General features: G+C 48.7%; 1 protein-coding gene across 1 annotated transcript in view; it reads right to left on the reverse strand.

The window, feature by feature from the left end:
• Positions 1-2605, reverse strand: part of LOC119405758 (uncharacterized) — a 42672-nt gene extending 40067 nt beyond the window's left edge. Inside the window, exon 1 of the mRNA XM_037672592.1 lies at positions 1362-2605. Within this exon, the coding sequence (XP_037528520.1) occupies positions 1362-2605 (1244 nt within the window). The remainder of the gene's footprint in view (positions 1-1361) is intronic.
• Between the last annotated feature and the right edge of the window lie 21055 nt (positions 2606-23660).

Here is a 23660-nt window from a genome sequence, read left to right on the forward strand (position 1 = left end):
TGATTTCCTTGTCACCGCTGCCGGCCTATGGCCGGTAGAACGTAATAGTGGCGACGAGAATTCTACAGCAGCAAGAACGCCAGCATATGCCCACAAGCGACGGCCTGCAGTAAAGGTAGAGGCTTACTTTGAAGCTAATGATGTGAAGGACGATGCTAAGAAGAGGGCTCTGCTGGTAGCCCCGCTTGGAACAAAGACAATTGAAATCTTGAACGGGAAAGTAGCGCCGCAGAAACCTAATGCTCTGACCTACGCGGAAGCTGTGCAGACGTTAAACAGCTACTACGACCTAGTGCCGAATGAAATTTCTGATAGCTTCAAATTCTTCAATCGCTGCCAGCAAGAAGGGGAGTCTGTGAGTGAATAAACTTTATTAAAAGTCCGGACGAGGCGGGGGGGAAGAGGGGATTAACCCCTGCCCCGTCCCACTCTCCGTCGATGATGGCGTCAGGTGACGGCTTGAAGCCCTTGGACCCGGGCGGCATCCTCGGCTTGCCGGACGGCCCAAAGTTGGTCGGTCAGCTTGTCGCTGGTGAGTGCCGCCTCCCAGCGGCAGCAACGCCGACGCAGCCGATCCTCAGCAGTGACCACAGCCGCGGCGGCGGTCGGCCCCCGCCCTCGCGCGGTGGTAGCAGTTCGTCCCTGTCTAACAAGCGTCGCGAAGTGAGCGGCGGCAGCGACATTAACTCTCCCGGCACATTCCCAAAGCATGTGCCGGAGTGTGGCTCTTTCCCCGCATGCTTTACACGCGTCCGTCGGGTATAAGCTCGGATACGAGATGCGCATGATCGCCGGGCTGGGGTAAGTGTCTGTTTGTAGTAATCTCCAAGTTACGGCCTGTCTTTTGTTTAATTTGTCGTGTGGTGGAGGGTATTTGCGTCTGTTTAGTCTGTAATGTTGTGTGATGTCGCTGAATGTGGTCAGGCGATCGCCCCACGACCATTCCGGTTGCTGTTGTGTCTCTGGGGTGGAGTCGGCCGCGGCACGGTGTGTGAGACCTCGAGCCGCAGTATGGGCCGCTTGATTGCCTGCAAACGGGACGCTGGTGTGAGCCTGGATCCACAGGAGAAAGACCGTCGCATTTTCGGTTTTTCGTCGGGGCCGTCGTTCCTCGAAAGTCGCCGCCGTCCCTGCTTCCATAGCGAGTCTGAAGTATGCGGGCCGCCTGCCACGAGATGCGGCCGCGCGCGAAGCCACGGACGGCAGCCTGCGAGTCGCTGGTCACGACCGCAGCTTCCGGTGCCGCGACCAGTGCTAGAGCGATCGCCGCCTCTTCGGCCGCCTCTATGTGTTTCGTACGCACCGTGGCGCTCGCGATGCATTTGCGCGTGTGATTCACAACTGCGATCGCGTGAGCACACCTTCCCTCTGGGTATCGCGCGGCGTCCACGTACACCGCCTCCTCGCTGTTGCCATACATTCTTTGCAGGGCGCTCGCTGTTTTGTTGCGGCGCCCGACGTGGTGCGTCGGGTGCATGTTCTTGGGGAGCGGCGGGACGGTGAGACGGTCGCGGACTGTGATCGGAACCATCGTCTTCTCCCTGCACTGTGCGTGGTATGTTATGCCGAGTGACTCGAGGATGCGCCTGCCCGTCTTGGACTTAGACAGTCGCTCGTATTGTGCGATGTTGTGCGCCTCGATCAGTTCGCCCAGGGTGTTGTGCAGGCCCAGCTCGAAGAACGTGTCCGTGCTCGCATTGACAGGGATGCCGACCGCCCTCTTGAACGCTTTGCGTGTCACGCAGTCGATCTTGTTTCGTTCAGACGCCAGCCACTTTAGAAAAGGGGCTACGAACGTTATGCGACTGATCGCGTACGCCTGTACGAGGCGGATCGCGCAACTTTCCCGCATACCGCTGCGTCTGTTCGTTATGCGGCGGAGTAGTCGAATCGTGTCGTCTACTGAGCGTCTAAGTCTTCGTACCATCTCACCGTTGTGACCGTTGGCCTGCAGGTGTAGTCCCAATATCCTTATATGCTCTACGCTCGGTATGGGAACGCCGTCCGCCGTTACTACTCTAATGTCTGCTCTCCCTCCGCCGGGAAGCACGGTTTTGCGGCCCCTGCTCGTGGGTCTGTAGAGCAATAGCTCGGACTTGGCCGCCGAACATTCGAGGCCCGTGCCTCGCAAGAACTCCTGGACCGCGTCCACGCCCATCTGAAGCGTTCGTTCTACGTTGCCGTCACATCCTCCTCGGGGGACCCAGAGGGTGATGTTGTCCGCATAGAGGCTGTGATGCAGTCCCTCTATTGTAGCTAGTTTTTCCTGAAGCCCAAGAAGGACGAGATTAGACAACATGGGTGACACGACAGAGCCCTGCGGCGTACCCATCGGGCCCGTCTCGAATTGCTCTGATTCCGCGTTGCCGACGACGGCGCTCCCACGCCTGCCCGTGAGGAAATCGCGTATATAGTTATACATTCTTTGGCCTAATCCCAGCGATCGGACACGGTCGAGAATCGCCGCGTGCTCGACACTGTCAAAAGCCTTTTTCAGATCGAGGCCGAGAATCGCCTTGGTGGAACGAGAAGTGTCGTCTATGATCTGGTGTTTGAGCTGCAGCATCACGTCCTGCGCGGAAAGGTTGCGACGAAATCCCAACATCGTGGGGGGGGGGGGAAGACGTCGGCGTCTTCGAGGTAATCAGTCACGCGAGTCAGGACAGCGTGTTCCATGATTTTGCCCACGCAGGACGTGAGCGAGATTGCTCTTAGGTTATCGATCGTCACCTGCTTACCCGGTTTGGGAATCATGACCACGCGGGCCCTTTTCCACGCATTGGGGAGGGAGCCCTCTCGCCAGCACTCGTTAACGTAGGCCGTCAGTCGCGTAATTGACTCGTCGTCCAGGTTGCGTAGGGTCTTGTTGGTCACACGATCCGGGCCAGGGGCCGACCTGGTGTTGAGACTGCTTAGGACCGCCCTGATTTCTGCTTCACTAAACTCCGCGTCTAGCTTTTCGTTGTCGTCTCCGTCGTACATTACGTGCATGCATTTATTGTGGCAATTCGACAGATGGCCCAGAATTGCAAATTTTAGACGATGCTGGACAGAATGATAAGGGACCGTATTGTGTGTGGAGTCAGGTCCAAGAATTTGCAAAAGCAGCTGCTAGCAAAGAAAGACCTTAATCTTCAAGAAGCCGAGGCCCTTGCCCTGGCCGCAGAAAGCGCCGAACTCGATTCGCAAGGTATTATTTCGGACAAAAAGCAAGCGAGTTTGCTTGAGTGCTCAATATGAGTCGCGCGCGAAAACGGCGGGCGCATAACAATGCAATTGCTGTGGGAAGCATGGTCACAGATCCAATGCTTGTCGCCTAATCAAGCGCAGATGCTTCAAATGTACACGGCGAGGGCATTTACCCAGAATGTGCGTGGTGAACGACAAAACAAGCAGAATGCTAGCAGTGACAGCACAGGCAACTGAAACGGAAGACAGTGATAACAGTGCGTCGCAGATTTGGTCGTTGACCACTAAGCGCTCGCTCATACCCCCTATAAGAAAGAAATTCGCGTGGAACGGCATTCAAGTAACGATGGACATCGATACGGGCTCTCCTGTTTGCGTCATTCCTAAGAGCATCTACGAGACGTACTGTCATCAGTGGCCGCAGCTACAGAAGTCAGAACTACCGCTTTCATGCTATCTGGGAAGACTTCCGCTTCTCGGCGCAATAACAATGCCGGTTTCCTACGAAGGTACAACAGTGCAATGTACTTTGACGGTTTTAGACTGCGATGGGCCCAGTCTTTGCGGTCGGGATCTGCTGAAAAAATTAACAGACGAACGTATCCAGGTTCTCAATGTGTATCCGCAGCCTTCAAGGTCAAGCCAAGCCCAGGAGTTCATTCCGAAGCTGCTTCAGAAAAACGCTGACCTTTTCATTGAGGGCACTGGTCTCATGAAAGGTCCGCCGGCCCGACTGCGTATCAAGACCGGATCAACCCCCAAGCTTTTCAAGGCAAGAAAAATTCATTTTGCACTTCGTGATAAAGTGTCAAAGGAGCTTGACAGATTAGTATCCGCTGGCATAATCTCTCTAGTTTCTGATTCCGAATGGGCGACGCCCATTGTTCTAGTTTTGAAGAAGGACGGAACGTGCGCATATGCGGGGACTTCAAGGTGACTTTAAACCCAGTGTGCGAGGTTGAGCAGTACCCATTGCCTGTCATAGACGACGTACTTGCAAATTTATGCGGAGGGAAGAAATTCAGTATATTAGACCTTCGCGATGCATACAACCAGGTCGAGCTAGATGAAGACTCGCGGAAATTAGCAGTGATAAATACACCGAAGAGGCTGTTCTGCTACAATAGATTGCCGTTTGGCATCGCGTCAGCTCCTGCGATCTTCCAACGGAAGATTGAATCGGTGCTACAAGGGCTGCCAGGGACACAGGCATATCTGGATGATGTGCTCATAGCCGAGAGCAACAACAACGAAAATGCTAATCTGGAAGCAGTGTTGCAGCGATTCCGCGAGAACGGCATCAAGCTTCGTGCAGAAAAGTGCAGGTTTTGTGACTCGTCGGCGACGTATCTGGCACATCGTATTGATACCGAGGGACTACATCCGCTCGAAAAGAACGTCGACGCAATCAGACTGGCCCCGTTGCCACTAAATGTTGCTGAGTTACGATCCTTTTTAGGAATGGTCACATTTTTCAATAAGTTTCTGCCAAATCTTTCCACTGTGCTTGTACCTTTGTATAAGCTTCTTGAAAAAGGCGCAAAATGGGTTTGGCACACGAAAGAAAACTCGGCATTTCAGAGGGCAAAGAGCGCTTTGTGTTCGGCCCCAGTGCTAACGTATTTTGATCCGCAGCTGGAGTTGCTGCTGGAATGCGACGCTTCCCCTTACGGTGTCGGTGCTACCCTTTTTCAGCGTATAAATGGCGAAGACAGGCCAATTGGGTTCCGGTCACAAACGCTCACTTCAGCTGAAATGAAGTACTCCCAAATCGAGCGAGAAGCTTTAGCCTTAGTGTTTGGCGTGACACGGTTCCGTGATTACCTCTTGGGTCGGGAGTTCACGTTAGTAAAGGATCACCGTCCTTTGTTGGAGCTACTGAGACCGGACCGTCAGACTTCTGTTATGGCTGCCGCACGCATTCAGCGATGGGCGCTTTTGCTCGGGTCGTACAAATACAAGCTTATTTGTAAACCCGGCAGACAGATGTTATCTCTGATGCCCTAAACCGCTTACCACAATCATTGCAGGAGCCGGAAGCAGAAACGGAAAACCTCACGGAAATGGTGCTTCTCATTAGAAGAAGAAGAAGAAGAATGTTTTTATTTTCATTGAAATGATTTACAAAAATTGCTGCGAGAACATCCGGATCCGTAGCCGATATGGCTAGTTAAGGATCCGTTAAAGACATTGCATATTGTGGTTTATTTAGCGAGTACAATGTTGATATATAAGATTCAATCACAATCACATTTTACAATACGATCATGCAGAAAAAAAAAATAAAAAAGAACAGAGTCAATGTGTATGTACCCAGAGTTATTAGTTCGGTATCAATATGGTGACTGGTAACTCCCCGATAGGAAGAGTTTTCTGAGTGATTGCGTCATATTTGGCAGGCATTTAATTAGGGTAGGGATACTGTTCCAGATTTTTGCACCAATAAAGGATACTGTTCGACGGCCGTAAACATTGTGGACTATCGGCAGGTTAAGATTTAGTTGTTCCGCCTGTCGAGTGTGACCTCTAGGTTTTATTAAGACTGATGAGTGAAGGGGCACATTTTTATTCATTATTTTGTGTACTAATGTTGCGCTTTTGTATTGCCTAGCCATATTAAAAGGCATTATGTTGAGATTTCTGAAAATTTCAGTCGATGGTGCATTCTTGGGTGCTGATGCAATGGTTCGTACAGCTCTCTTTTGCAAAATGTTAACGACGGAGCAATATGAAGCATATGTGTAGCTCCATGATTCAATGCAATAGGTTAGGTGAGAGTGAAAAACGTTAAAGTATAATATACGGAGTGTGTGTGAGTTGAAGTAGTTCCTAGCTTTAAACAATGTAAAGCATGCAAAGCTTAGTTTTCTACACAAATTGTCTATATGTGATGTCCAGTGGAATGAAGGGTCTAGAGTCACGCCAAGGTAAGTATACGCGTTTACCTTGTCAATACGTGTTTCCCCAATGTACAGACCACATGTTTCAGGTATCACTTTTCGGTTAGAGGCGAAAACAACGTACTTGGTTTTTTTTGTGTTTAATAATAAATTGTTTTGTTTAAACCACTGAGAAGTTGCTTGCAGTTCTTTATTGGCGAGTGATTCGGCTTCCTGAAGGGAGTGACGTGCTATAAGTAAGGCGGTATCATCTGCATATAGAGCTGCTTGCATATGGGTTAAGGATAGAGGGTAATCATTAATAAAGAGGGAGAACAAAATCGGTCCAAGTACTGAACCTTGCGGCACACCTGTTTCAACGAGTTTCCTGTTTGACTTGTTACCGAGTATTTGTACATACTGAGTCCGTTGCGACAAATAACTGCGAAAGAACTTTGAAGATATTCCTCTAAATCCATAGCGTTCGAGTTTGTTTAGCAATATACTGTGGTCCACGGAATCAAAAGCTTTTTTTATATCTAGGAAGACACCTATGACGAACTGGTTATCGTTTAATGCTCGGTTTACTGTTTCTGCCACAAAGCTTACCGCAGTAGCCGTACTGTGGTCTTTTCTAAAGCCATGTTGATTCGGAGTTAGGATACCGTATTTTGTAATAAAGTCCATCATTCTTTTGGCAACAAGCTTCTCAAAAAGAGTGTTCACGCAGGATAGAATCGTTATTGGGCGGTAATTTGCTATGTCGTCAGGGCATTCGCCTTTGTGGATTGGTGTCACCCTCCCTATCTTAAGCTGCTCGGGGTATACGCCTGTCGTGAAGGACTGGTTGAAAATAACAGCCAGAGGTATGGATAAGGTTTCAATGTTGTCCTTCAATATTTTAACTGGTATTTCATCATGTCCCATGGCTTTGTTTGATGACATCTGACGTACAGTTGCAATAATTTCAGCTTCAGTAATTTCTCGGAAAAAGAAAGTATTCTTGTGAACAGTAGGGAATGGTGAGTTATATCTTGCGTTTTTACAGGTTGCCGACTGCTTTCCTATGGTTACGAAGTAATCATTAAATAGTTCTGCTAGTTCCGTTCCATTACAACCTACTATATTTAAGTTTGGTAAAACAGGTTGTTGGGGCTCCGGATTTACAACTGCCTTTATTATACGCCATATTTCTTTTGCGTTACCGTTAGCTTTCGTGATAAGGTTACTGTAATATTCCTTTTTTCGTTTTCTCATCATCGACAACGACAGATTGCGCGCGTTTCTGTATAATTCTTTATAATAACAGTTATCTCTATTTTGCTTCATTTTGGTCAGCCAATGTTCTCTTAATTTAATAACTTTGAGTATTTCTTCGTTCATCCAAGGGCAAACTGGTGTAGACAGGTACGCTGATCTGCGAGATTTGCACTGTACTTTTATGCATCGTGATTGCAAGAGTGATGAAAAATTTGCGTAGGCTGCGTTCACATCCGTATCGCTTGAATCTAAAAATTGCGTTTCCTGGATTGCCCGTGTACTCTTTTTGTAATCGATTCTAAATGGCTGTGCGGTACTTCGTTTCGCTGCCTCTAGATAAGCGCCAGAAACATAAATAAAAGTTGGGAAGTGGTCTGCCACGTTTTCTGATATCACGCCGGCAGTGATAGCTTCACTATCAATGTTTGACAAAATGTGGTCAATTGTTGTGGATGACGTTGGTGTAACTCGTGTTGGGGCTAAAATATGATTTATAAAGCCATAACTTAAAGCTAAGTGCTGATACTCCGCGCTTGTTCGTTTGCTTGTGTCTATATTAAAATCGCCACAAAGGACGACTTGCTTTTTCCCACTTGTAAAATGTTGTAAAGTATGTTCTAATTTGTCAAGAAAGGGCTGAATCTTCGCATCTGGTGGCCTGTACAAGACGCCCACGATGACGTTATTCGGCATTTCAACGAACAACATCTCTAGTTCTCCTAAATTTGTTTCCGTATTTTTTTCTAGCTTTTTAAAGGTTATATGTGATGATATGTACAGTGCCACGCCGCCGCCTCGGGAATGTGATTGTCTTGGAAGGGACACAAATTGATAACCAGTAATGTTTATGAATTCTCCGTCTTTCAACCATGTCTCGGATAGGGCTATAACATCGTATTTAACACTTTGTCGACTAATAAGTGCTATCATTTCGTCATAATTTTGGTTCAGACTTCGTACGTTGCAGTGTAAGAGGCGCAGCGTTGTGGAGCTGCCATATTTAATCGTATTAGGCGTAACGGTGTCCATGAGCATGCAGTTACTCAGAGTAAAAGTATTCAGTCAAATTAGACGATCTTGGACAGGTCCCCACAGGAAGCTATGTGAACTACGCTAGTATTTTCTGCTTTCCTAGCCAGTATTTTGGACTGGGAAACCCACACAAACTTCCATCCCTTTTCTTTCTTTTTGGCAATTGTCATGCCTAGCAATGCTTTGTACTCTGGACATAGATGCTCATTGACGTAGATAGGACTGGTGCCAGGAAAGCCGATTTCATTGGTAGAGAACTTTTTCTTTTTTGCTGCTTGGAGCACTTTGTCCCGTGCTGCTCTAGATAAGAATTTAACGACTATGTTCTTTTTTTCTTTATCCTTTGTGGGCACACGATGCACTACGTCAATGTCACTGGGTGCGATCTGTGTTCCAACTTTGTTACCGATTCTCTGAACCACCTCAACCAGTGACTCGTCAGGTAGTTGGGGAATACCTTTGATTTCCAGATTATTATTCCTGCTGTACTGCTTAAGCTCAGCAAGTTCTTTCTGTGTAGCAGAAAGTGCCTGTTCTAGTTCGACTTTTTGTTTCTTTAAGGTGACATGCTCTTTCTTTAAGACTGCTAGTTCCTCCTTTGTTGCACGCATTTCTTCAAAGGCCGCATTCATATATTGTACGCTTTCCTTGAGGCTATCAATTTCTTTCTTCTGATTTGCATTCACTTCACAAACATATCGAAAGAGTTCTTTGATTGTGGTCGGCATCTTTTCACCCATTGTGAACAGCGAGCGATCCAAACTTGAAGGAAAAAATATAAAAAGAACACTACACACCTGCAAGTATTTGCGAAAGCGATTGAGCTTTTCGTCGAGGCGTTGTTGCCTGGATCGCTCGCTGTTCTAACAGGGACGGTTTGGCGCTTGTAGAATTTATAGGTTCCGGCCCGAGCTGGCGGTGGTCAGCGCAGGCGCAGATGCGGATTGGATGGGTGCTGCGGTGATGTCCGGTGCCGAGGGTTCCAGGATAAGCAATCGTTCGCTGCAGCTTGCGTCAGATACTGTGCGATACCCTGTTCCTCGGCCGGTGTCTTGACGGGGTGCCAATCTGCAAGTATTTGCGAAAGCGATTGAGCTTTTCGTCGAGGCGTTGTTGCCTGGATCGCTCGCTGTTCTAACAGGGACGGTTTGGCGCTTGTAGAATTTATAGGTTCCGGCCCGAGCTGGCGGTGGTCAGCGCAGGCGCAGATGCGGATTGGATGGGTGCTGCGGTGATGTCCGGTGCCGAGGGTTCCAGGATAAGCAATCGTTCGCTGCAGCTTGCGTCAGATACTGTGCGATACCCTGTTCCTCGGCCGGTGTCTTGACGGGGTGCCAATCTGCAAGTATTTGCGAAAGCGATTGAGCTTTTCGTCGAGGCGTTGTTGCCTGGATCGCTCGCTGTTCTAACAGGGACGGTTTGGCGCTTGTAGAATTTATAGGTTCCGGCCCGAGCTGGCGGTGGTCAGCGCAGGCGCAGATGCGGATTGGATGGGTGCTGCGGTGATGTCCGGTGCCGAGGGTTCCAGGATAAGCAATCGTTCGCTGCAGCTTGCGTCAGATACTGTGCGATACCCTGTTCCTCGGCCGGTGTCTTGACGGGGTGCCAATCTGCAAGTATTTGCGAAAGCGATTGAGCTTTTCGTCGAGGCGTTGTTGCCTGGATCGCTCGCTGTTCTGATTTGCATTCACTTCACAAACATATCGAAAGAGTTCTTTGATTGTGGTCGGCATCTTTTCACCCATTGATTGTGGTCGGCATCTTTTCACCCACATTGACCAGCTGGACGAGCCCGCCGTTTCGCACAAAGAACTTCAAGCACTCACGGAAGCGGACGCCGTTTTACAAGAAGTATGTAGGTACGTCACTGAAGGATGGCCTTCCGTCGTGGGTGACAACAGAGAAATGGCGGAATATTGGAAAATGCGACATGAGTCGTCTGTCGAGAAGGGCATGTTATTCTGGGGCCATCGGGTAGTGATACCTAAAACGGCGCGTGAGAAGCTATTGAAATTGTTGCACGAGACTCATCAGGAGCGTCCACCATGAAGACAAGGGCAAGGGCTAGCTTTTGGTTGCCCGGCCTGGATCAAGACATCTAGAGGGCCGCTTCAGACTGCAGAAATTGTGTGCAAGGTTTGCCTATGCCCCCGGTATGGAACCGCGTCAGTTGGCCAATTTCACGTGAGAGGTGGTCGCGGTTGCACGCAGATTACGCAGGACCTATTGCAAACAATGCTGTTGGTAATCGTGGATGCACACAGCAATTGGATAGAAGCCATTCCAGTATCGCAAGCAACCGCTAATGCAACGGTGGATTCTATGCGAACCTTGTTCAGCCGGTTTGGATTAACGCACACCATAGTTACCGACAACGGCACGCCTTTTACAGGGGCAGAATTTGCTCAGTTTGTGCAGAAAAATGGAATCGAGCACATTCGTACCCCGCCTTACCACCCTCAAAGCAATGGGCTCGCAGAACGCGCCTTGCGAACTCTTAAGGATGGGTTGGAGAGAATGCCCGGAGTAGAACTGTCAACGGATTTGTCAAGAATTCTTTTTAACTATAGGAATTCGCCACAAGCTTCGGGGGTTTCGCCGTCTGAACTACTTTTGGGCTACCGTTTGCGTACTAGATTGGATATTTGCTTTCCTCACAGGAACCACGAATTGCCGAAGAATCCACGTGCTGAGTCTGCGAGTTGGTACTTCGCTCCTGGAGATGCCGTCTATGTGCGCAACTACGGTGTTGGAGACACGTGGACGCCAGGCAAAGTGAAATCGACGAGTGGGGCACGTCTCGCCGCTGTAGCTACAGAAGACGGCGTCGTTCGACGTCGTGTCGACCAGGTGCGAAAACTTTCATCCGACACAGATGCAAGCTGAGAAACATCGACTCCAGAAGAACCACCACCCGAGGGACAACACCGAACGATCAAGGATGCCCCGAAATGCGAAGCGGATGACCTTTCCAAAAGCCCTGTCCCCGAGTTACGCCGGCCCACAAGAATCAGAAAGCCCATGGAACGCTACGGCTACTAAGGGTAAGGAATGCAGCAGATAACAAGTCCGGCCAAATGACGCCCCTCGGCTCATGCGTCATTGTAAAACTTTCCTTGTTTCTCTCCTCTTGCTTCCCTATATATTTCCGAGCTGGAAATAAAGGCTCGCGGTTTTTGCCCTGCCACATCGACTGATTTCCTTGTCACCGCTGCCGGCATATGGCCGGTAGAACGTAATATTGTTAATTTTTGCTTTTAATTTATGTCCGGCTATTGCTTCGCATGTTTTCCTTAGTAGACCTTTTTTTTTAATTTCTCACATACTCGCGGCTCTTGTATCTATCTGCCATGAATGCACGAGAAGTGCTGTACAGTTTTTATTACGCGGGCACCGAAGCGATAGAGGACTGGCCTACACTCTCCAAGATATGCCGATACCTACCACCATCCAAAACGTGTAAAAAGAGGCAGCGGAATGCACAGCCTCTGCACAGTCTCTGCAAAATTCCGCTCTCGATAATAACTGGAATGGAGAGGAATCTGCCACACACGAAGTTTCATGCTCGGAAATCGTTCAATGCAACACCATCCTGCATACATAGCAACAAACTCAGAAGAAGCTGTGGGATATTTAACAAAACCTGGACCACGAAAAAAAATCGTCCTATAATATATTTCACAATTTTGTTACAATATCATATCAAATATCTTCAATGAAGCAAGCGTGAAGTCTATATATGAATAAACTGAAAATTACGCAGAAGAGCTAAATTCAGTGCTTCATTACTGTGTGACATGGTAGTCACCGCCTTTACAGCATACGCGATTTACGCAGATTAAGCTGGTGCGAATAATATGCACCAAGAGAGCCGCACACACAAGTATACAGTCGACCGTTTAACGAAATATTGCAGATTGCACATGCAGATTATAGGCGAACGTCAAGATATCCAGAAATTTCTGGTTTTTTGAGAATGCTCTGAATTAAAAATTGTCAAAAAGGCTTCACTGGGACGTTTCGTTTGGCGGTAGCTCCAGATTTCCAAACAAATATCGAAATGATGTGAAAGGTGAAAATGTTTCGCCATTTTTTCAGGTGGCTCTTTGGAAATGTCTATGAGGAGTGGCAGTGGCGGCGTGGGCGGAGGGTGTGCCCATTAGTTTCGGAGGGAGGGGGGGGGTCTCCCTCTGGGTACGTTCCTGATGATGGCCGATTAGTTAGGTAGTGCCATGGCCATTACCAACATATTTTTTTTTACTGACCGGGCTTCTGACCTTCGATATTGGCAAAAAGCAATGAATCGAAAAACTCATTTGAAATTGAACGACAGGCTACTACATGACGACATTTCTCGCGAATAGTCTGAACGATGCACTTGAAAAATTGCTAAAAACAGATTAAAAGTCAGTGACATAATGGTGAAAGCATTTCAAAGAAACAATAAAGGAAAAAGTGGAAAAAAACGGCGAGCAGACTACCGTACGAATAAAGGAAAGAGGAAGAAGATTTAGCCGGTGTTACTATCTCGTTAACAGAGAAGGTGAAAGCCTGGCTTGTTTTGTTCTATACATTTATTAGATGCGAAGCATCTTATAGACCTTTTGCAAAATCTGCTTCCATCTAGCGGCCGCCGTGCGAATTTCGGCTATGTTGAAGGCTAAGCGCCCTCCGCATGTGCACGCACGGAGCGTGCGTATCGGCGTGTGATGACTGATACGAACGGCAATGCAGACATATTTTCGTGCGCCGTGCCGCTCAGATTGAGGAAATTGGGGTGCTGAAAAAAGGTTTACAGAAAGCTAACCTCCATGTTATTAGATTTTCTCGCGGCCGATGAGAAGCGGCAGATCGTTCCGGTGTCCCAGCTACTGCTTACGACTGACGCCGCGTTTACGTTCGCCGTTCTTAATAGATGCGATATGTGACAGCATCGGCACTGCTCAGAGGACACTCTTTCGTGTCATGCAGGAATCAGACAGATTTAACACCGTGTGCTTGCAGGCACAGACAAACCGGCTTCGTGTATGAGCTTCAAAGCTGCATCGCGGCTACTCGCGCATGCCTGCGCTGCTGTTGTTTATTACATAGCGATAACAAATGCATGTTAGACAGGTAGCTCGAGCGCATCATGGATTCCTATAGCGAACGGACCGATTGTATTGGAGCGTGTTGTTTGTAGTTTGTTTTCGATTGTGGAGTTTAACAAGGTAGCGTTTGGTGGGGTGCTTTGCGCGCGTATTGCTTCACTATGCGTATTCTTGAAGCATTTCTTGTGCTATCACTGGGATATTCAGAGGGCTGCCCGGATGGCCTGACCACCCCCCTTTACTTTTTTGTATTCATATCCGAAGAAGAGCACATATCAGGCTCTCACAGAAGCTTATACCGCTTAGGAAAATCCCGTATATGCCCCTGTGTGCTATGAGATGTTAACAGAAGCTTGCGTGTGGCACTTTTCGTATGAAAAAAAGCCGGCAGATCCCACGCATTGTGGGAATTGATGTGGTGCGAAGCAGCCAGGAAAGAGCTGCATACATCGTCTTGTATGTAATTGAGGAAAATGCGTGTCATGGTTTTCATGTTAACTCGTGTTTTTATTTTCGTCACGCAGTCACGTCACGCAATACCAATTTCGGGGTAGATCAAGCTAGCGAAACGACCGCCAGCGCACCATGAGCGTGGCACGTAAGCCATGCTGTACATGACATGCGTATTATAATTTTCATGTTAACTCGTGTTTTTATGTTCGTCACACAGTCACGTCGCGCAATACCAATTTCGAGGTAGATCGAGCTAGCGAAACGGCTGCCAGCGCCCCATGAGCGTGGCACGAAAGTCATGCTGTACATGACATGCGTGTCATGATTTTCATGCTGACTCGTGTGTTATTTATGTTCGTCACACAGTCACGTCACAAGATACCAATTTTGGTGTATATCAAGCTAGCGAAACGGCGCCAGCGCACCATGAGCGTGGCACATAAGTCATGCTGTACATGACATGTGTGTCATGACTTTCATGGTAACTCGCGGAATTTATGTTTGTCACACAGTCAAGTCGCAAGATACCAATTTTGGTGTATATTCAAGCTAGCGAAACGGCCGCCAGTGCACCATGAGCGTGGCATGTATATCATGCTGTACATGACATGCTTGTCATGATTTTCAGGTTATGACTTGTCATTTATGTTCGTCAAACAGTCATGCTACGCCATACCAATTTTGGTGAACATTCAATTAACCAAGCGACCAGACAGACAGACAGATAGATAGATAGATAGATAGATAGATAGATAGATAGATAGATAGATAGATAGATAGATAGATAGATAGATAGATAGATAGATAGATAGAAAGATAGATAGATAGATAGATAGATAGATAGATAGATAGATAGATAGATAGATAGATAGATAGATAGATAGATAGATAGATAGATAGATAGATAGATAGATAGATAGATACGCTCAAAGTCGCAGAAGTTCGCTAAGAAATGCTTCGCATTTGCTGCTGTTCCAGGAAATGTGTTACACTCGGCCGTGGGCGCGCTATACCGCTGGTTATGCGCTGAGGAGGCTTCGCAAGCGTTCATTCGCGACGCAAAAGTCGCTTGCGGAAACGGGTTGAAATGGTAAGGCGCCAGTAGGCCTCCAAAGTGATGTTGTGAACGCAAATATTCTCGGCCGGTAGTGTTATTTACGAACATATGTCGGAAAGGTATTCAATAAAATGCCAGCCAACCAGCATCTACTTCATGGAGAAACTAAGACTTTTACTTTTCATGTTCACTTTTCACGTGCGTAAGAAGTAAAAATATTTCGCATTTTAATCGTTCGTATGTCGTAGGCTACAGCAGCGAAATATTTTTTGCCTCAAAAATGAAAAGAGGACAACGTTTTATTTAAAATAAATGCACAAGACACTTGGTCGACGTAGGCTGTCCCTTATGAAATACGCTTTGAAATGAGTCAACAGCACTTTCTTAACGTCATGGCGGTTCCTAGCGCCGTGTCACGCGCTAAAGGCTCCTCCCGACCATCATGAACTACACGCATGGTATTGAGATAGATAACAACGCTTTATTCGCTATACCGAAAGCAAAGTGTATAACCCAGCGCTAAGCATCATTCTCAACGACGACAGCCTTACATGTGACTCGGCGACAAACTTGTACCTTCTCGTTGTGAGGCAGTTCTTTACGCGTAATAATTCTCAACGTAACAGCTAGGAAATGCCGGTAACATGTACAGACCCTAACACGCTCGTTTGATGTTTTTTATGCCCGTTTGCCGACTATCAGAGCAGATAGAGGCAAGAAGTTATAGTAGCGACAGCAATACGATTCGGACACAAGCTTCCAACATGGCGCCGAATCGGTAGCTTCGTCAAACTTCCGACAGATGGCAGCAATCTAGCATAGGATAATTTATATTTTTTGGTTTAATAACATAGATTTAATCAATGGAGATAAGGTATTAGGCCAACATGAAACAAGGAAGGTTTTTTTTTTCTTCGAGTCTAGTGGCAGACATATCACCGCACCGTTATCCATCCATCCATCCATCGTCTATATCGGAGTTCAAACCGGTGGTGGTGGTGGTGGTGTGCGGCGTGACCACCCTTACTGCGCAGGCGCATGCCCTGTCCACACACCTCCTCTCCACTTCACATCTCCCTTTCCCCCTCCCCTCACCACATTCTTCTCCCCATCTCCCCTCCCCTCTCCCTTACCCCTCTCCACTTTCCCTTCTCCACTCTTCCTCTGAAACGTAGGCTAGACGTGCCGAAATACTCTCCTGCGCAACGCCGCGATGAGCGCCAGCGCATGCGTGTCCCCTCCCCTCTCTCTTCTCTCCTTCGCTGCCCTCCTCTCGCGCGCCTGACGACCGCGTTCCCCGCTCGCCCTGTAAGAATTAACGGCCAGGCTAGAAAGACACGACGCGCGTAGCGTTCCTCTCCGCCTTCCACGACGCGAGGTCGGTAGCATGCCCAACGAAAGCCAACGCAACGCGATCGTGCAAGTGCTCCGGCTTCGCATCGCCTCATGGTCCCCTTTAGCGGGAAATGGCACAATTTATTTCTTTACAGCGGTCATCTTCTTACGCGGCGAGCACAACGTTTTTAATTAGGTCAGCAATGAAACTCTCACGCATTAAAAATGTGGCCATTTGGAATATTATGTGTCATTCACTAGGGGTGAACGGTAAGCTAACACACGAAAGAAAGTTTATTGAACCGGTAAACGCAAACGCCAGAGACGCTTATAAACTAAATACTTTTAAATTGCGTCAGTGTAACATTACGCAAACGCTAGACGCTATTTTATGCAGAGTGCAGTAATGCACTCTACGCAACCAAGTAACTATACAACAACAAACATGTTAACTAAAAGCATCATACTTCTCAAGGAGATGGGAATGAGAGCAAAAAAAGACAAAAAAAGAACGAAAAAGAAAGGGGGAGGGGGAGTGTAGCACGGAGAGTCGGGTAACTTGTTTCTTTTTCTGAACTCAGTATGGCGCTGCTTGAAATTCCAGTTTCTCCCCACGTAATGCGAAAAACCGAGTGTGCAAGCGCCTTAGGAAGGCATCAACACCACTCACTTCCAGCACTTCAACTTGGTATTCGAAAACAATTTGATAAATACAGTGCATGGCTGGGAACGCTGCACGCTGTAGCTGCTGACGAGCTTCTGCCTGGCACCGACTTCTCCAGATCACGTACATTGTGACCGAGAGTATCAATTGGGCAAACATGCCTTCATTCTTTTGCGACAGTGATGTAGCTGTAACTCCAAAGGTGCGACAAACAAGGCGCCATACACCTATAGTAGCAACACATTCGAATTGCGCATGCTCATTGGTCTCGGATTGCCCACAATTTGCACATCTTTCATTTGGTGTCACGTGCAACCTGGCAAGGTGTTCATGCGTCCGTAACACGCTCCATCTTCTCAGCCAGTCAAACTCACGAACCACTTCAGGAACTTTGCTTTTCTTCCATATCTTCCATCAGCTTGGGTTCGTTTATGTAGCGTTAGCTACACTGGCCGAGCAGGAGCGGTTTTACGTGCGCGTACCAGAACCGGGATGCGCATGCGCGAGGAGCAGTGATGTCACACAGCTGGCGCACCGGAACACTGGAAAACTCTAAAGTTGTGAGCTCGTGGCTGCGGGCGGGCTGATCGCGTACCTGTCGCGTCTTCAGCGTCGACTGACCGAGTGCATCCACTGATGCCACCGCATGAAGGTGCAAATTGCGCCACGGGCGATAGCGTCCCTCTCCATCTGTCAAGGTCTGTGACGTCAGGGAGGGAGTGCGCAGGCCTTCTATAGAGACGCTGTCTCTATTACTCTAACGCCGGCGCTGCGCCGGGCGCTGGGGCCATAGAGACTGCAGCGTGTTACGACATTGACCACCGAGCCGTCTTTGTGGCAATCCGCCTCGTGCATCGGTATGGTGGCGCCACCGCTCGGCTCAGGCGGGTGCACCCTCTCCCAACCCCCCATACTATCCCATGCATTTTGAATGAAGTTTGCGATTCCGTTGCGCAAAAACAAACTAGCGCCATCTCTCGACAATACGCCACACCGACGAAGCAACACTTCCTCTTGCTTCCACCGATATTCCATGCTCCAAGGGGACCCCTCTCTCCACTTTCTTTTATTTCCTTCGGTGGCCGTGAGAGCGCGCGCTGTGCACTGTGCAGTAGTGCACCCGACTAGACCGGCTGGGCTCGCCGCTTTCGTCGCGTCTTCCTTGAACGTTGCAACGTTAATATTGTGTTAAGGCGGTGGCCACACGTCGGACGATGAGCCCTGATTTCCTTCAGCTGCCATCTCATCAACGGCAATGTTTCAGACGCCTCAGTAGTGGACTTTTGTCCGTTTGTTGCTGGGCAAGATGGCCTCCTGCAAGACCGCGTTTTTCCAAGTCAGCTGTGTGTGTAGTTCTCGGCGTCGTAGCAGTTTGATGACGCGAGGACGTCAACTGGTGCTGCATCGTGGGAACCGCTGAAGTGACTGCAAGCTTGAAGACATTGTGCCAAAATATTCTAGCGCACTGTACGCGCACGATTGTGGTACACTTAAAATACCGCGCTTGGCCTCGCACGTCAACCTGGTACGCTTGTGTGCAACAAGTGTGTTGTTATCTTTGTTGCGTCGGTTAATATTGAATTGCAATTGGAATACCGTTTTTGCAAAGGTAAGTGAAGCTGTAAGTAGTTGCCCTTCTATATGCTCGCTACTCCACGAATATAATAATATCTGGGGTTTAACGTCGCAAAACCACGATATGATTATGAGAGACGCCGTAGTGGAGGGCTCCGGAAATTTAGACCACCTGGGTTTCTTTAACGTGCACCTAAATCTAAGCACACGGGCCTCAAACATTTTCGCCTCCATCGAAAATGCAGCCGCCGCGGCCGCGATTCGGTCCCGCGACCTTCGGGTCAGTAGCCGAGTGCCATCATGAGTGCCATAGACATGGAGGAAGGAAAACTCAGGAGAGGCCCTATCGTATCCCAATGCATTGCGAAAAGTGTGGCGGAAGTGACGTCAGATTTATGGGGCAAACAAACCGGTATGGGGCAAACAAAACAGCAGACGCCCCGCGGCGTGCTCTCCGCGGTGGTTCGCTTCTGCTCAGATTTGTAGTCCCGGCGTAAACTTAGCGCGTATTGTGCGGTTTGCACGTAGTAAAACGTTGCAGGCAGACGTTTACCAGGCTGTTCGTGCGTGGCAGGCCCGAGCGAGCGTTTTTGTGCTACAGAAAGTACCGGTACGTGCCGTAATCAAAAACATTCAGCCCCTGCATCATTGTATTCGAACTCACCTAGCAGTGACTTAGGCGTTCTACTGGGCGTTAGATCTCTCTTTTCCGTTCTCGTAGCCCGATTGCCCGATTAGCGGTTGCGGCGCAACGCCAACCTATAGTTGACGTAACTGCACGTTGAGAAGAGGACACCGCTGAATTGTATAGGCGATCGTGCACGTAGAGTTTGTAATTCCAGTGCGCACACAACACAAGCACGCAGCGAGCGCACACCGAACAATACATACATCACGTAGTCCGATAATAACAACAAAAGTTTATTGCCCTTTCGTTGAACGACACAGCCTCTAAAACGTACGATGCCTTCAGCGCATGTTATGTACGGCGCGTCAGACGCCAAAAACAAAAGTTCACATGAGTTCTGAGTTGACAGAATGAGTAACAAGCAACAGAGCGCACATCCGAGAGCTTCACACGCAAATACCATGCCTTAGTGATCAGCAATGAAGCGAACGTATACGTACGCATGAAAAGTGACACCAGGTACTGCCCGCGTGCACGCGATTTGCACCGGGTATACGCAACAGCTGGGCATTGCGTAGCTTTCCTAAAGAACACACACAAAGAGCAGCCATGCGTGAATCGACTACACCGCTCGCACGGCAAAAAACAAACAAACAAACAAAAAGGCTGCAAAGTTTCGCGATGCGCGCATGCGCTTGCAAACATCGAGACGGAAGTCGCGAAATGTTTCGCTGCGCCTTCGCTAGGAGGCAATGCGGGTGTTTGCGATGTGGAGGCTTCACGAATGTGACGTCAGGGCCTCTCCTTAGTTTTTCCTTCCTCCATGGCCATAGACGAGGCAACCTAAAGTTTGCGCTCGCGACGCCAGCGCCGAATGCTCCCCTGGCGGACCCGCGGAGCTCTTGAAGGTCGCGTCTGCGCAGGCGCGCGCCTGCGTTCTCTACGGCGCGAGCGCGCGCGCGCGTTGTTTTCGCGATGGTGAGCGCGACCGCACCAACCAGGAAAGCGGGCACGCAGTACTGCTGTTTTGTTGATTGCCACAACAGCCACGAAAACACGAAAGGTCGAAGGCCGACCGTGAAGTTCTACAGATTTCCGGGGACGTGGTACGAGAAGGACAGACGACAAGCATGGATAACTGCATGGCGCCGAGTCAAGGAAGTCGCATAATTCCGCATTCGCACGCCATGTCGCGACCGCTCGAAGAAACGCAATAAGCTTGTTTTTAGCGTGCGGCCGCTTTGTTTAGTCGTGTCGCATAGTTGAATTTACAGTGGCACCCGCCTTGTTAGTTAAATGCATGCGTTGTGCCCCGCTGAGCTTGACGACGCGAGCTCGATTCGCGGCAACGACGGCCCCATTTGTAAAAAGACGAAATGCAAGAACACCATTGTTACCGCGTACTTCGATTCTTTTTTTCACGTTAAAGAATCCGCTCTAACTCGACGTCGTGAACAATCTTGTCGGACACCTGCGACACGCACATGGCTTTCACTGCGACATCACCGTCGACAATTTGTTGAACGCTGTACACATGTGGAAGCAGACGCTCCCCCTTCTTGAGGTTGCCGCACGAAATAAAGCTCTCCGCGTCGGCAATCTTCTTGAATCCACATTGCAATCTTTGCATCACTGTTCCGCAAGCAGGCGACCTGCCGCCGTCGAAAACTGGTCGTCGTGAGCACGCGCAGCGAAGGAAAACGCGGACGCATAAACGTAAACAAAGCGGAGAATGCGCCACGACGCGACAAGGCTGCGCGTTATTTCCACATTCAGGACGCGCTGTTAGCAGGCGCCGTAGTGCCCCCTGGCCCAAGTTTTCTCGTCTATTCTGTAAGCGGGCGTCACACAATGCAAATTGCGCAACGAGTGGGTTGTTGAGTGCTTCCAACCCATTACAAGGGCCTCTACCATAATTCATCATCGTCATCAGCCACAGCATCAACAAAGTGCCCATAATGCCTTACAGGTGCTTAGCGAGTACCACAATGCTCTGCATAATGACGAAAAATTGCATAGTGGCTGCTTCTCTACTTCACAAAAAATTATGATGATTGTAGCGTAGTGGGTTCCTGGCAAGTGCACTTCTATTGGTTGCCAAGGAAGCCCATAAGGCTCCCATGATCCATTTCCTCAGGCTCTCAATAAAGTTAATTCCTTCTCTCTCTCGCTCGCCGTTTCTTCGGTTAACGTGTGTTATAAAGCGTGGTGGGACAGTTAAATAACGACCGGGCGTCACACAATATGAATTACGTAACCAACGCATTACAAAGAGCTCAGCGATTATCTTCATCGTCACCAACCACCGCAATAACAAAGTGCGCATAATGTCTCACAGATGGTACCTCGCTTCCCCGCAGAATAACGAATAATGTCGTGGTGGGTGCTTCCCAACTTCCCAAAAATTATGATTTGTGGCGTATGGGGTACGTTGCTAAGGTACTTGTATTAAGAGCCACAAGAGAGTTTATAACGGGCTCTACAAATGCCGCTCTTCGAGCTTTCGCTGTGGCTGTGCTGCGCTTTCCGCGCAGGCCTGGCGTTTTTTTTTTTCTGCTCTGTTGCACTGATAAAACATAAAATTGTGTGGGTCAGGACGAGTGCTTAAATGCTTGCTGAAAAGCACAGCAGCTTATGCCATTAGAGGAAATCGCCAACAATAGCCAGTTTTAAAATTCGGGACCGAAGGGAGTGGGTCTTCGAGCTGCGAACGGTTTGAGAGTTAGGTCTAACACAGGGGGAGTAGGGTGAAACGCAGGGGACGCAACAATTGGCGAGAATAACATTATGCGAGACGCGGGTCGTGGCCAGCGCTGCGTCTGCGTCGTCTCGCTAGTTTTCGATCTTCCACGCTAGTTTTCGCTTTCGGGTCCTGGCACAACGCGCGCACAAAAATCCTAGAGTAGCTTGGGCCCTGGTGGTTCGCAAATTTCGTGGGTTCCCGAGCTCCTTGTTACCAAGTTCTAAGTCTCTCATGGCGTGTTTTATTAGTGCGTGCGTAGCTTCCTAACAGCGCCGCGTACGTAAGAACGCTGAGTTTCGCATAGTGCGCCTGAGCAGAAGTTGGGCGCTTGCGCTCTGTGCGAAACACAGTGTTCTTACATACGCAACACCGTTAGGCATGCTACGCACTTACTATTAATGCTCAGTGAAGAGCTTGTGTACCGGCTATGCGTGCAGGTGTTTGTCTAGAAAACACGCCTCACGAGTAGTCAAATTGAGTGACGCGGCGCTGACACGTATATCTTTAGCCACAGCTGTGCTGTAAGCTCCCGCAATTTTTCTTTGTTTATTGCTTTTCGCAAAATCGGAAATCTTGTGTAACTGAACATTGGCCTGCATAAGCATTTACTGCATTGCGTGGCTAAATGGCTATCATACCTGTTTTTCGAATAGGTTTGATACGATGGTGGGTTATGGCATCAGTAAGTGTACAGCTTATTACACCTGCTCTTTCTGAAACTGCATATGTGATGTTCGCAACAGTTCATTAAGTAAGCATTTCATTACAGGGCACATTTACCCGTAATCCCGGGCTAATATGCCAGTAATGACAAGGCAATGGCCCGTCAGCTCTCCTGCCCTGCCGCAGGAACACTCCCACAGGAACGACTTGTGTATGTTGTCTCGAAAGCGCTTCCAAAAAGGCTGAGAGTCAGAGAAGCACTGCGAATAGATACTGCCGAGGAAAATGCGCACCGCAACATTTGACCAATATCATATATCCCTCATAATAACAACACAACACCTCATTAGGAAACATTAACTTCACTCTCACCACGTCATAGGTACTTCCTTGTTGCATTTTAGCGACGGTACAAGAGGGCGAACAATTTAAAGATGCCACCAAGAAAGGCTGTGGTCCTTGCACAGATGAGACCCATTTACAAAAGGTTGGCTCAACACGTCCCTTTCGGTCAATGTCAATCACTTCAGCTGCAGGCAGCGTGGCTTTATGCAGTGCATTAATGCCGAAATAAGCGCGTTGCGATTCGCAAGAAGGTACGAAGTGTCGCAAAATATTGAGCTCGTCGACTTCTCCCCTAACACCAAGTGCTTTGGGTCTGCTGTCAATGCGCCACTGCCAATACCGCACCGAACAGCTTTTCGAGCCCCCGTCTTTCACGGTGTAATTGCGTGGCCGAACCTGTGTGGGCGTGCGAGAACCGATCGCATTCCGTGGCGCATTCGGGAGCCGCCAACGGGTTAAGGAGTAATTAAGGCCTCTTCCTATCAGGGCGTCGCTGGCTTGCAAGGTTTTGGCACTCATTCCTTTTAGCCCTATTAGTCTTTTTTATTTGCATTCGGTGCTCCTGGTAGTAAGCCTAAAGGTTCCTCGAAGTATCGTGAGCAAAACACTGAAAAGCTATTACCGAAGCGAAGGTAAATAGAGCGGGGCCGAAGAAAAGAAAGCACAATAACAGAAGCGAAAACACGGAGATACCTGCGCAAGAAATCTTGAGAAAATTCCATGGACAATTGCATGGGATTAAAAAAC

This window comes from Rhipicephalus sanguineus, chromosome 9 (genome assembly GCF_013339695.2).
Source record: "Rhipicephalus sanguineus isolate Rsan-2018 chromosome 9, BIME_Rsan_1.4, whole genome shotgun sequence".
In the NCBI taxonomy this organism is placed as follows: Eukaryota; Metazoa; Arthropoda; class Arachnida; order Ixodida; family Ixodidae; genus Rhipicephalus; species Rhipicephalus sanguineus.